General features: G+C 40.9%; 1 protein-coding gene across 2 annotated transcripts in view; it reads left to right on the forward strand.

Annotated features, from left to right (window-relative positions):
- The window catches only part of LOC134660911 (protein apterous-like), a 125,325-nt gene that overhangs the window by 65,678 nt on the left and 45,038 nt on the right, over window positions 1-14,609 (forward strand). For both annotated transcript variants that reach the window (XM_063516787.1, XM_063516788.1), the window contains exons 3-4: window positions 12,801-12,974; window positions 14,075-14,310. In XM_063516787.1, coding sequence (XP_063372857.1) covers window positions 12,801-12,974; window positions 14,075-14,310 — 410 coding nt within the window. The remainder of the gene's footprint in view (window positions 1-12,800; window positions 12,975-14,074; window positions 14,311-14,609) is intronic.

The following is a 14,609-nucleotide window of genomic DNA, read 5'->3' on the forward strand; positions in this document are numbered from 1 at the left end:
AAGTGGCAAATTGTTTTTATGCAACGTTTTAAGTGATTGATATTTATGCATTATTTTCATAATTATCGTTATTTAAGTGTTTATTTGTGTTAAGTATACTATAAACTAATGTTCTTAAACTTAAACTTGTGAGATCCGCGAGTAGTAACTTAAAAATCTTCAATTTCTTAGTGACCGATATATTGCTTGATAGCAGAAAAAATAGTGAATATTATTACTCCAAGTGATTATTTATTGATTAAACACATTATACTTATTGTGTGTGTGAAGTTTAAAGTATGTAGCTGTAATACTTCAAAAGTTACAATTAAGTGAAATTATGCCTAATCGCTGACTCTCGCCAAAACATGGCCGTATTGGGCGGTTACGGAGTGAATCAAGGGGTAGGTAAAGGGCTATATTTTTAATAGTCACAACACAAGCCTTATTATTCTTATTAAGCTTACTACATGACTAGTGAACAGTTTATCTACATGAACCTATTTACTTGCTTTTGCCCGCGACTTCGTTTGCGTGGAGTTATGATGATTGATAAAAAATAAGTTATCATATGCTCTTTCATGGGCCTCAATCTCTATACCAAATTTGATCTAAATCGGGTCAGCAGTTTTAGCGTGAAAGGATAACAAACGGACAGACAGAGTCACGCATTTATAATAATTTTAATTACTATATTACAGATGTATTTAGGTACTTACCGCGCCACACTGCTACCAAAGCACACAGTCATCAAATACAAATACCTAATTTATTAAGAAAAGTATAGTACTTTCTTTATAAATTGCTGTTAAAGACTGAATTTATAAAGACAAGTGGTTTACAAATGCCTGAACTAGGATTCCCTATATTTCAGGCAGCGAAGGACAATATTAATTAATTTTTAATTATTCACTTAATTATAAACTATAAGTAGTGCACAATATAAGTTTTATCATATATAAGTTTTATATTCTTCTCGTATATAAGTGTCATCAAAAGGCGTCTAACATTTTTGTATGAGTTTCATTTCCAACTCTCACACACACACACACACACATACTTCGCGTGTCGAGGCGTTACTCTCCAGTTTTCCGGCCTCGGGCCGGAGATCAAAGGACCTGCCGGCTGAGTATTAGTGTCGGCACTTGGCCCTGTTCCTTCCGAGCACGGTGCGAACTTTGAAAGGTTTTTAGAAGTGCGAGAGTTTTTGCGTTGGTTGTTTCAGCCTCGCATTTTATACTTTTCGGTTTTAGCTTTTAAGTCAGGTTATAGAGATTATAATATGACATAAGTAAGTAATATTATTATGAATATTTTAGATTAACTTCAATATTTATTAAGCATTATTGCAATGGCAAGTATGGCAACTCTACCCCTCTGTATGTTCACGGCTAAATTATAACCGATTTTGATAATATTTGGCAAATACCTATCTAAATAATGTTTTTGACGACACCAGCCTGTCAGTTATTCGGAATTATCACCTTTTGCGTTTAACTGACAGGCTGCTATCTTTGATCAACACGGAAAGGATGCGGCATTTGCACTATTTCCCCTCTGCCTAGGTACAAGATCAACTGATCTAGCGCGGGTAATAAAACCAGTGTTGGCCGAAAGTTAATGCGAATTGAAAATGTTGGCCATTAACCATTATAAATTGAACCTTAAACCGTATCGGACGATTATAGTTTACGATTCAATTTATAATGGTTAATGGCCAGCATTTTCAATTTGCATTAACTTTCGGCCAACACTGAATAAAACTAGTTGCGCTCGGATTTTTAACTAGACCGAGTACAGACGCGCGAGTGAACACAGCAGCAGAAAAAATGCCTAATTGCTCGGTTATTTGTTGTAAAAAGAGGTCGAGGACATCAAATTTACAAAAAGAAGGTGTTTACATTTCACATGTAATATTTTTATTACATGTCATACGTTTAATTACATTTAAACACAATTATTATATTTTAGTCTCATGTAATTGCTGGATTTATCGATTTTGCTCGCCCAGTACAAATTGCGGATCGGTCGAGCGACAAATCCGACTTCTCATCTCTCAGAAAACGATAAAATTCTTTGACGAAAATGTGTTAGTGTGAGTGTTGTGACACTTGTGACTCGTCCGTACACAAAAACAGATCGAGGTGTGCAAGATTTGTCTGTGTAGGGTGTCATTTTCTATGTATTTGTGTCGTCATTACAGATTGGATTTTGTATGTAAGTGTGTGAGAAGTGCGACTGTGTGCACGTTCCCCCCCGCGAAAAATGGCAGAATGATTTGAATGTCAAGATATCGCTTGGGCCTATCCCTTCCGACGTGACGGAAGCCCGTGTTGATCGAAGGCTGCTATCGTCCGGCGAACTGGTAATCTGTAGGTTGATTGAAAGTCAACCCTGATAGGAAAGAGGGACATAAATATGACAATATTTTATGAAAACAAATTAATATAGGTAACGTAATGTACTATCGGTGCGTATGAATTGAACACCCACCGATTGATGCTTAAAATGTTTGATATGGTAACTGATATTTTGTCGCTAGAGTCGGACAAAGCTAAATCTGCGTATCATTTACATTGCCAAGGTTACAGGGCGGACACGCCATACATCAAAAATGATTTGCGTTTATATGTGTGCGCGGCACGTCTGTACACGCGTCATTAAGTATCTGACGGAATCCTGACATGCTCTCAGTAGAGCGACTTACGCACACATTCATCAGTCGCGGGGCGAGGTAATCCGAGTCGGGGCGGGGCGGTGCGTGTCCGTTCTGTATGATACTTAATACTATTACTTATTCTGTGCCAAGGTGTGACAATGTTATCATGTCAAAATTTCTGTAAAAATATGACATTTATAATAACACTCCCTCACTTCGTTCTGTTTAAGACGGTGAAAACTTAGCTTGTACCAAACGAAGGTAAGATTAATTTATCAATACTACAGTAATTAAAAATACCCATCTCCCAATTAACCTCTGCGGGCCGTAAGTCCGTCTCCAACTCATAAAGGTCTAATTCGAAAATGCCACCACAGCCCTGTCAGGTCAGCATATCTGGCCTTAGGTGGACCTTATGTGGTTGTAGTAAGGTTTAGGAGATGTCAGTGAATTCTGTAGACATCAATCCATCCTGATTTAGCCGCGACGGTTTGAACGCGGTGCGCGTTACGGCGTTTCTAAGGAATGATGCGCTAAGAATAGTATTAAATCGAGTACTATGGTGTTACTATGGGTTTATTTTGTCATTATCTCGTCGTTTGTCGATCGCTACTCACCCTGCTACACCTAGGCATATTGAAAAAATACATAGAGTGCTCACTCCATACATCAGTTTTGCTACCAAAAAGGCTAATATTTTACAGTCGACATCTAGCATCGAGTAGCGGAATTATCAGTACTGCTACTTGACAATAGATATGTTACACCGACCCTAAAGTCTGCTCAACAATTTTCAGCTAATAATATAACCGGATTAGCCGAAACTCTGTTTTCAACTCCTTCAGCTTTAATATTAGTTGTGAATCGTTGTTCAATACAATTTTCGTGACTCGCGACTCACTAGACATCTAGTATCAAGTAGCGGTAGGTACTGACAATTCCGCTATTCGATGCTAGATGTCGAATACGAAAATAATAGTGTTTTTGGTACCAAAACTGATGTATGGAGTGAGCACTCTATTCTTACTATATTTCTCTATGACCTAGGTACCGCGTACGTTTTCGTCTCCCCGCGGTAGGGGCGTATTCCGCTCGATGTAAACCTGCCTGCCTGCGATGTCTTCGGGCTGTCGACCTGCCGCCATTTGTCGATGGCAACTGGCCCCAATAACATTTTCGACTCCTCATGGTAACGTCTCTCCACTCGATCGCATTCAGCGCCATCTCTCCGCCACGGAACGTCAATCTCCGCCGTGTCGAACGCAACTCGCGTACCACTATACATATGCATAGATACATACTACATACACACACACATGTTTATATTTTGCATATACATATGTAGGTATATATTTTATATATGGATGCATTCTTTTATTCTAATATTTCTAATATTTCTATTGATGTTTATTTGTACTTTGTAGCAATGTGTATTAAAAACTTGCATTTCATTAATTTTAAAGACTGTACTAGACCTTAGTCGCGTCTCGAGAGACGAGTCGAGAGTCGAGACTCGATAGCCCCTCTGGCTCATTAGTGCCGCCATCTCTCCGCCACCGAACGTCAATCTCCGCGTTTGTCGAAGGCAACTCGCCCCGCACACGTCCAGTTTCCTTAGTAGCCGCGACCGCTACTCTCCGCTCCATTGCCGCCCTGGCTCATTTACGGCGCCATCTCTCCGCCACGGACCGTCAATCTTTGCCCGCCATTTGTCGCCAGCGCCGGAACGTTCGTGGTTACGCGGAAGGTTAGTCGAGTGGGATTACGTTGGCATTGATCAGCCTAGGGTGCCTAGCCAACGTGACAATCGTTTGCGCTACGATAAAGAAACGCTTTGTGTCTCTATATCACTCTGTCACATTAGTGCGACAGTGACAGTTGCGTTTCTTTCGCTACGCGGTCTGGTACACTTGACAATTGACACTTAACACTGACAATTTCCTTTACTTTTCGGGGCCGATAAGTAGGTAACTTGTTGTATTATTGTTTACTTTATATTAGCCCAAGTAGAATATTAGGTATATTATAGGCGCGTTGGTACCTGCTACCAGCCGTGGCTCACTCCGCGATTTCGTCGAGTCGCTACAAGTACCTAAAGTACATGCGGCCCACACCAACTTTGGTGTCTAGCCATAGAAGTTGCCGCGCACCGCTACGGAACGGACGCTTGCTCGCGCTTGCGCTACCTAGCGGTCCTATTTTATTTTTTATTTATTCTGTGCTACTACTAAAGTCTATTTTTTTATTCGGTAGACTGAAATGACAGTTAATAGTATGAACATGAAATGTCATTTCATACTATTAACTGTCATTTCAGTCTACCGAATAAAAAAATAGACTTTATAAGCTATAATTGTAGGTAAATGAATAAAAAATAAAAAATCCTTAAGTAGGTGCAGCACCGGCCAAAAATATATCATCATCAGGTTTTTACAACTGTACTTATTGTGTAGCTATAGCTCCATAATACGAGACTAGATTCGAACCCGCGATCTCCTAGTCGCTCGGCTGAGCCACTATGTCTCTGACAGTGGTACCTATCCTGTATCTATGCGCAAACGCACCAAGCGTTACTATTAGGTATAATCTCACCGGAACATCTGCTACGCCCTCTTGCTAAATGTTCGCGATTAGCTACAAAGCGCTTTAGAGTAGATAAAGATAATACACTCGCGTGATGTAAAAACACTACAACCTACAACATTCTATGATAAAATAATCCTGTCATAATCATAACACCTTTTCATTGGACTTGAGTGCTAAGCTAAACAAGAATTGTTCGTTTAAATTAAAGGTAGGTATAAGATATTTCGGAGATCTCGGAAATTTTCGATGAAATTTGCTATATTAGGTATGTGGGGGTTTTCGGGGGCGAAAAGTCGATGTAGCTAGGTCTTATCTCTGGGGAAACGTGCATTTTTGAGATTTCTATTTTCTCCCAGATATTTTTATTTTTATAATAATTTTTATATTTCCAATATGAAGAGGATTGGCCAGGTCAGGAGAACAACATGTTTGTAACATACGTAGCGAGCCCGCTCCTACGCACACCGCAGGTCTAGTTAATAAAATATGCCTTAATTTATTTGACCCTTGGTATTAATTCACCACAAAAAATATGTTTTCGGAACGAATACAGGATACTTAGGTACCTACATGCCCTATAAAAGTATTTTCTTTAAGCGAACAAAAAAGTACAAAAACTACACGAGCGACGTCTCAGGTTGAACTACAAATATTTATATTAATATTTTATTTACAGCAGTAGGTAGTTTCCATTTCCACCGAAACCAATATTCGGCATCGTTAATACGCCATTCGCACACCGGAACGTATTGGCTACAAATAAACTGTATTGTTGTGGATGCCGCAGCGAATCGAACCGAACAAAATACACTTTTCAGCGCCATTCCGACGTGAAGAATATGATCTTGCTTTGACATTACAGCGTGTTCACATTGTCCGATCCGATATACATATAATCATGCCTATTTACCGGAGGGGTAGGCAGAGACCACGGATTTCCACGTGCTACCTACGATCCTGCAGCGGTATCATGGTCGTGTTTTTATCACCTGTCATGTCATGCGTCACATTCGCACTTACATCGTTGTTTGAACGTGACAGGCATGGTAACGAATGATAAAGAGACGGCCATCAGAGCCCTTCTGACATATCTCTTTCGGTTCCTTCACTGTCATAGCATTCCTCTTAACCCATTGATTATCAGTCCGCCGGACGATATCGGTAATCGGCCTGTCAGTTGGCCGGAACTGACGTCAACTTCTTGTTCTAACTGTTTAGGGTGGCTCTTGACCTGCATTTTCATTTTCGCTGTAATTCATAGGTCCGACATGTCAGAAATTATTGGTGCTGGTGAGAAAAATAGCTGCTAGAGAGTGCATTATGTATGTATTGTAATAATTACAAAGGGATGAACGAGTAGAAGTTCGCAAGAGTCATTATACGTATTAAAAATTAAAGATATCTTATTGATACGGTTTTAACACCCCCTGGCACTGACTAAAATAACCGACTTGGTTTCACATTACATCTCAAAACTTTTTTGTAGTAGAAGAATTGAGTTGCGAGACTTGCATCTTTTTACATGTAATGTTTTTGATGGGATTAATGTTAAATCGAAATAAGATTTCAGTAGTTGCAATGCCGCTTCGTTTTGGTTACGTGTTCCAATACAAGTTAAATGTGATACTGATTTGATTTGAAAATATTATTGATTTATTGTCGTACAACGTTGTGCCGTCATTCCTACATTTCCTACTCGCATCCTGCTGGCTGTGCATACAGTCGCTGTCAGATACCTACGCGGAGTGGCCAAGGTGGTCACGATATCTGATGTTATATTTTTGCAATGAGTGCGCGAAGCTTACAACTCACATAACGATTAGTTGGACCAAGTTAACTCTGCATGTCATTTGCAATGACCAAGTGTGATGTCATGTCAAATTTCTTTAAAAATATCTTTATAATGATACTGCGTCACTTTCAATTAAGTCGGCGCAAAAGTTGGCTTAATTAAGCCCTTGCTACACGGTCGCCGACAGGCCTTCTAACCGTCTGACCTTGGTCTGGCCTTGGTCAGTTTTGGTGAAATTTTGTTGGAAACAACTGTCTACACGGTCCGTCCAGACCAAGGCCACGCGGTCCGAGGGGCTTGTCGGCGACCGTGTAGCAAGGGCTTTAGACGGTGTCTATGTAAGTGAACGTACTAGGACACCATAGCAACACAGCGTCCTCATAAACAGTGCTTATCGCCGTCCCGCTTACACCACGGCGTGAAGATAACAGCGTTATCGCCGTCCCGCTTACACCCCGGCGTGCAGATAACTTTGTCGGCGCGAAGTTACGCTCATTGCGCGTCGGGCGTACGCCGAGCGTGACAGCGCCGTGACGGAGCCGTGACGCGAACCACTATTAAAGACATAGGCTTTGAGATTAATACTCTTACTTGACACTTTTTCATTAAGGTTGTCCGTGTAAGCTAAATCTGCGCCCACTTCTTATACAACAATGTCATTTTTTGTAGATATTTGATTTTTATGAAGACATTCTCACACTTTTTTATTACAAATGCCACGCAAGCTTGGTCGACTCTAGGTATACTTGCAATTAAAACTCTTATATTGAATACACTTTAACTCATCCTTTTTAAAACAGAATGTTACCAATGGTCCTCCAACTAATTTGAGCCTTATGTTAACGCGATAAAGTCCAGAATGAGTCGATTAGTGCTGTGGGTTGATTTAAGCAGCTGATGGGAGATAGGTCCGAACCCGAGTGAGACGTCCGTGTGGTCCAGCTATCGCGATCAACAGGGTTGCCTGTTTCTAAATACATTATTGAAAAGTTCACGATTCCTTAAGTATTACAGACGTAACTAGGTATACCTACTTAGACGACGAGGTTTTTTTTAAATATTAAATGACGGAAGGCGGTTGGCTCAAATGGGACTGGGCCGGTCACGTCTACCGCATGCATCCGGAGAGGTGGGCTAGCTTAGCCACCAAGTGGATGCCGGTAGAGGGACGTGGACGGAGCAGGCCCAAACGGAGATGGCGGGATGACTTGGACAGCTTCCAGAACAACTGGCCGGAGGAAACACTAGATCGGAAGTCGTGGAACTCAAGGGGAAAGGCATTTGCCTAACAGTGGGACACTCAAATAGTCTAGGAGGAAAAAAGGAAAATGGAAAGATTATTCACGTCGGGCAAGACCCGAACTAGCGACCTTTCGGGACTGATCCGATTGCTCAGCCAACTGAGCCGCGGAAGCTTACCAGAAGCGTGCTAATCCTTCTTGTTTCGCAGCCGCAAACAACAAGAGATAATTAAAAAGTAAATATAGAACTATAGTACATAGGTACTATAGTTCTATATTTACTTTTTAATTAGATTAGGTAGATAGCTACCTTGATATTAAAAACCTTGGACTTGATAGAAAAAGACCAAGGCCTCCAGTGCCCAAGGCTGGATTCGAACCAGCGTCCTCTCCTAGGTGTCGCGGCAGGACAGGTAGGTACCTAGCTCCCGCTGCCACCCGGGTCACGGCGGTATGGGTCGAATTCTTCTAACTATAAATAAAGGTATCCTTACTAGAAATAACACAACTACTTGTTATTAAATTAAGTAACATATGAAGATTTAAAACAATGTAACTTGCTCTAATTGATATAATTGTTATTTTTATGCAAGCTTGTAGCACTATTTTCTATGTACAGTAATCTACTATTTATTCATAGACCATTCTAAGGAACCCAAACTGAATGAGAGTTGTTGTTTGTTTCAACAATATAATAATATTATGTGGGGAGACCCTAAGGTCAACACGGGTACGGGTATGTGGCTAGGGTTTGCACGACGGATCCGAAATATATGGAAAAATCCGCGGATCCGGATCCAGATCCGGATATTTTCATACATTCCGGATCCGGATTGCAAACCCTATATGTGGCATACGGAAAAGTGTGTCTGGCCTTCACATTGGGGCCAATTTACACATTGATCAGTGTTTATTGCAAGTTCATACATTTGGCACTACTGCATATTAGCAAAAAAGCGGCCAAGTGCGAGACGGACTCGCCCATGAAGGGTTCCGTATTTAGGGGATTTATGACGTATTAAAAATAAACTACTTACTAGATCTCGTTCAAACTAATTTTCGGTGAAAGTTTGCATGGTAATGTACATCATATATTTTTTTAGTTTTATCATTCTCTTATTTTAGAAGTTTCAATGGGGGGGGGACACATTTTACCACTTTGGAAGTGTCTCTCGCGCAAACTATTCAGTTTAGAAAAAAAATGATATTAGAAACCTCAATATTATTTTTGAAGACCTATCCATAGATACCCCATACGTATGGGTTTGATGAAAAACATTTTTTTTAGTTTCAGTTCTAAGTATGGGAAACCCCCAAAATTTATTGTTTTTTTTTCTATTTTTCTGTGAAAATATTAATGCGGTTCACAGAATACATTCTTACTTACCAAGTTTCAAGAGTATACTTCTTATAGTTTCGGAAAAAAGTGACTGTGACATACGGACGGACAGACAGACAGACAGACATGACGAATCCATAAGGGTTCCGTTTTTTGCCATTTGGCTACGGAACCCTAAAAATTACATTCTACACAAAAAATATGGCATCAAGTTATCTTCGATCCAATATGTATTTTTCAGTGCGCACAAAAAAGTGAATAGATATATATATATATATATATATATATAGCTGTCACCCCTGTTAACTAGTAGGTAGGTAATGTAAGAATTTGGTGAGTTCCTATAAATGACAGTGTTGGAATGTGGGCTACCGGTTCCCGGGACCCCTCCACTCCGCTCCGCTCCGCCAGATGCGTATCGTTATTAATTATCCGAACCTCATATTTGTACACAGGTGGGTATGCGAGTTATCAGAGTCAAATATGTGACGTTCCACGGGAAAAGGTACCTTATCCGTTATCCGCGTATTGGAGCGGCGTTAGTAGTAAAAGGCGTTAGCGCCAATCTCCTCACACGCTACCTTTACCCGTGGGACGTCACATATTATAATAGTGACGGCCTAAAACTGAAATGAAACGAAAAAAAATATTTCAGGCAACTATTAGTGGGCTAGTAATAGGGCTTCCAATACCGGGATCCCGGTATTTCGGGATCCCGGGATCCCGTCTTTTTAAACGCACTTTTCAATACCGGTATTTTTTAAGGCAATACCGGGATCCCGGTATTTAAAAAAATGAGGGAAATGCGCAGTATAAACCCATTAAATCCGGCTGTATCAAAAAGCTTATTAAAGGTAAGACGCATCTAGAGTTAGACCAAGAAAAGTCTGCAACGATTTTGATAGCACCCGCAGTGCAAGTATATTAAACATCAAACTTCCATGAAATCATGACGTACAAATAATACTTGCACTGCGTACTGCGTATGCTATCAAAATCGTTGCAGACTTTACTTGGTCTAACTCTAACTTTACTGGTCTCTAGCCCGCATTTTATTATTGAAACAAGATCGTTGCCTAATGCGTCAGATAAATATTTGGTGGTTGGTGGTGGATGAATCCTGAAGTTATGTGAGTGATGAATATGATGATAGTGACATTAACATTAACATAATTACTTCTTATAATTTTATCAAAAAATAAAACGAAAGAGCAAGGATAATTGTAATAATGGCAAACCAATTTTGACGGAAATTTGAAAAAATGTTGTCTGGTTGGTTAAGTTGGACTACAAATGTGACTGGTGAGGTGAAGTCAACAAATTGGATAAAATTATTGCCAACCTGGAGTGAGAAATAAAATTATTGCAGATGGCGGCATTGATTGTTTATTGTTGTACCTAACATTTAGCTTTTAGGACATATCTGCTATTCTAGTGAGCCTTTCTAATTCCCCTTTTTAATAAAACTATATATTTTTAAGCGATTCATATCCAATACCGGGATCCCGGGATCCCGGTATTGATGAAGACAGTTTCGGTATTAATACCGGTATTGTGAGAAGTCCGGTATTTGGAAGCCCTAGCTAGTAATATGTATGCTAGGTTTAAGGTTTTAAGGTATCAAACCTTAAAACCTTAAACCTAGCATACATATTATAAAAAAGTATATTTAAAGTTCAAAACACATTATGGCTGCGATGAATTATCAACCCCTTCAGTGTCAGGGAGCAGTGGAAGGGAGGGAGAGGGGGTTAGCCAAATGCTATACTTAGTAGCAATTTAGTAAAGGCGTTTTAATAAAAGTTAAGTTATTAGCCTATTATGGCCTAGTGGCTAGGGGGTGGTGTAGATAGTTCTACAGGATGGCTCAAAAATAAGTTGAAAATTGTTTACGGCGGGATGCTGTTGATAATTTTACAGGCGCTGGTAGCCTAGCGGTAAGAGCGTGCGACTGGCAACTGGCAATGCGGGTTTAAACCCCGGCTCGTACCTATGAGTTTTTCGGAACTTAATATTTACCAATCACTTTTTGGTCAAAGAAAACATCGTGAATAAATCGGACTAATCCCAATAAGACCTAGTTTATTACCCTTGGGTTGGAAGGTCAGATAGCAGTCGCTTTCGTAAAAACTAATGCCTACGCCAATTCTTGGGATTACCCGAGGCTCCCATGAGCCGTGGCAGAATGCCGGGACAACGCGAGGAAGATGATTTTAAGAATTTTGTGGACATGTCTGATCTTTCGTTGACTATTGCCGTCAGCCACATACACAGGACAGAAGCAGTATTAACATTACCCACACATTAATGTGTATAAAATACGCATTAAAATGATCATAAACCTTGTCTCGACTTTTCTCACACATGCTAGAATTATATAATACAGAGTTGTAAAAACGCCCGAACGATTTGAAATTTACTAGAGTCAGACCAAGAAAAGTCTGCAGCGGATTTGATAGCCCACGCAGTGCAAGTGTTATTTACACGTCATAATTTCATAGAAGTTTGACGTTTAAAATAACACTGGCACTGCGAGGGCTGTCAAATCCGCTGCAGACTTTTCTTGGTCTGACTCTATTTTAATGGCTGTCATTTCATTTCTGACTCTTTTTTATGGGTCTTAAAGTTGTATTTTAACTTTTATCGCTTTGAATTGGATGTTAATTTAGCGGATATTATGTATCTATTAGCAATTTAGGTATTTATGGAGGTCAATGACATTGGAGAGAACTGGTTTATTGTTTATTTTGTACTTATACACAATAGTAAAAGTACATATATGTATTAAAAATCAAAACGCAAGTTATTTTTAAAAGTACCTACCTGCTAAATAAATGTAGGTCAGTTTGAGGAGTACACAGCCTACAGTTTTAGTTTGTTCCTCTTACAGGGCCCACCCGGTATAACACAGTTGATACACAAACGCAAACGTGTTAAAGTTATCAGAAAATAAATAGCCAGTCAACGTTTTTTGGGCCACCCTGTAAATTAGAGTCAGACCAAGATAACTGCAAGTGTTATGTAAATGTCATCATTTCATATAAGATTGACGTCTATAATAACAATTGCATAGTCTGTGCTTTCAAAATAACACTCGCACAGTCTATATGCTATCAAAATCACTACAGAGATCTTGGTCTGTCTCTAGCAATTATTTTTAATTTTAAATGAAACTTGTCATGTAAAAATCTCCTCTATCACCAGATTATACGGTTCAAAACGCTGTGCCCGCTGCAACACGCCCATCTCGGCGTCGGAGCTGGTCATGAGGGCCCGGGACTTGGTGTTCCACGTGCCCTGCTTCTCCTGCGCGCTCTGCAGCACACTGCTCACCAAAGGAGACACCTTCGGCATCAGGGACTCGGCGGTCTACTGCAGGTGAGCCCGGAGCTGGTGGTCCACGTGCCCGCTTCTGTCTGCAGCACACTCCTGAAGACTCCTTCGGCATCAGGGACTCGACGGTCTACTGCAGGTGAGCTCGGAGCTGGTTCCACGTGCCCTGCTTCTGTCTGCAGCACACTCCTCACCAAGCCAAGGGGATTACAATAAAGGCTTGCCTTGACGGTTCGTGAGCGCCAATGTCAAAGAAATCTAGGTCCTCATTTCCAGAGAGACATTATGCATGCAAATCTTTTTACATAGCATATTCCATGAGCAAAATATTTAACTGTTAATGGTAACCAGTTGCCCTTCAAAGACGGATAACATCTTAATCTTGCATTCTGCTTCAATAGCTCAAATGGTTGATCTAACCAATACAACCAAAGTGAATATAATCTTTACGTTTTGTGAGTTTGTAACCAACTTGTTTATGCGATTGGACAGTTGTAAATAAAAGTCATGAGTTCAGTCAAGGTGGTGAAATTTTCCATGTTTCCATAACTTAACATTGGATACTTGCTTACATCGAAGAAGTAAGAGATAAGAAGATGATAGATAAGTCCATCAATCCGCATGAAGGCATTAAAGCCAAACTCTTCTACACCAGGGATGTTGCGAATGTCCGCATCCGCAACCGCGGAACTTCCGCATTATTTTCAACATCCGCATCCGCATAAAATCGATGCGGATTTAATGCGGATGCGGATGTGGAACAGTTCGGTACAGGAACGTCTTAGCATCGGCGTAAGTGCTAGACTGCTAGGTAATTTAGTCATTAGCCAAAAAAACCTATTAGAAATTAGCAGTCAAGCGTGAGTGGGACTTAATGTACGGAACCCTTGGAACTCGAATCCAACTCGCACTTGGTCGGTTTTTTGAAATAAAAATTACTAAAATGTAATATTTGACGTTTTTTATGTACCTATCTTGACATCCGCATCCGCATCCGCGGATGTGAGCCTTTAAAAATCCGCATCCGCATCCGCGGATGTCAAAAAATCGCCATCCGCAACATCCCTGTTCTACAACACCTGTGCAAATTAAAGCAGATATGATCACTATTTATTTCTGTTCTTTCTAAGACCCTCCGTCCTCAGGTTACACTATGAGACGATGCCGGAGTACGGTCCCCACCTGGCGGTGCCCGGGCCCCCGCAGCTCTGCCCGGGGCCCTACGTGCCCCCCGCCCACTACCCCCCGTACCCTTCCCCCGAGTTCCGAGGGGGGGAGGATAAGGGGTTCTTCAACGGTGCCGCCGCGCCGCCGCCGAGACAGAAAGGACGGCCGCGGAAGAAAAAGCCGAAGGACCAGGAGATCATGACTGCGAATCTTGGTGAGTGGGGAAATTGGTTGATGCTGGCATGCTGGCTGTGCACGCTCGTCGAGAACCTCTCGCCGAGAGTCTCGGCAACGGCACCGCAACACACTCGTTCTCGGCATGTCTCGCGGTCTTTCGACGAGTGTGTACCTACTGCCGACATGATAGAGCACTCGTGGTAATTTCAGCGATCGGTATCAAGGTTTATAATCCTCAAACAAAAATAAAATTGTTCCATATCAAATTTTGTAATAATCGAAGCAAAAACTTACTTACTTAACTTCTTAAATATCGGTAGCACTTGACACGTCCAT

The sequence above is a fragment of the Cydia amplana genome, chromosome Z (assembly GCF_948474715.1).
Source record: "Cydia amplana chromosome Z, ilCydAmpl1.1, whole genome shotgun sequence".
Lineage (NCBI taxonomy): Eukaryota > Metazoa > Arthropoda > Insecta > Lepidoptera > Tortricidae > Cydia > Cydia amplana.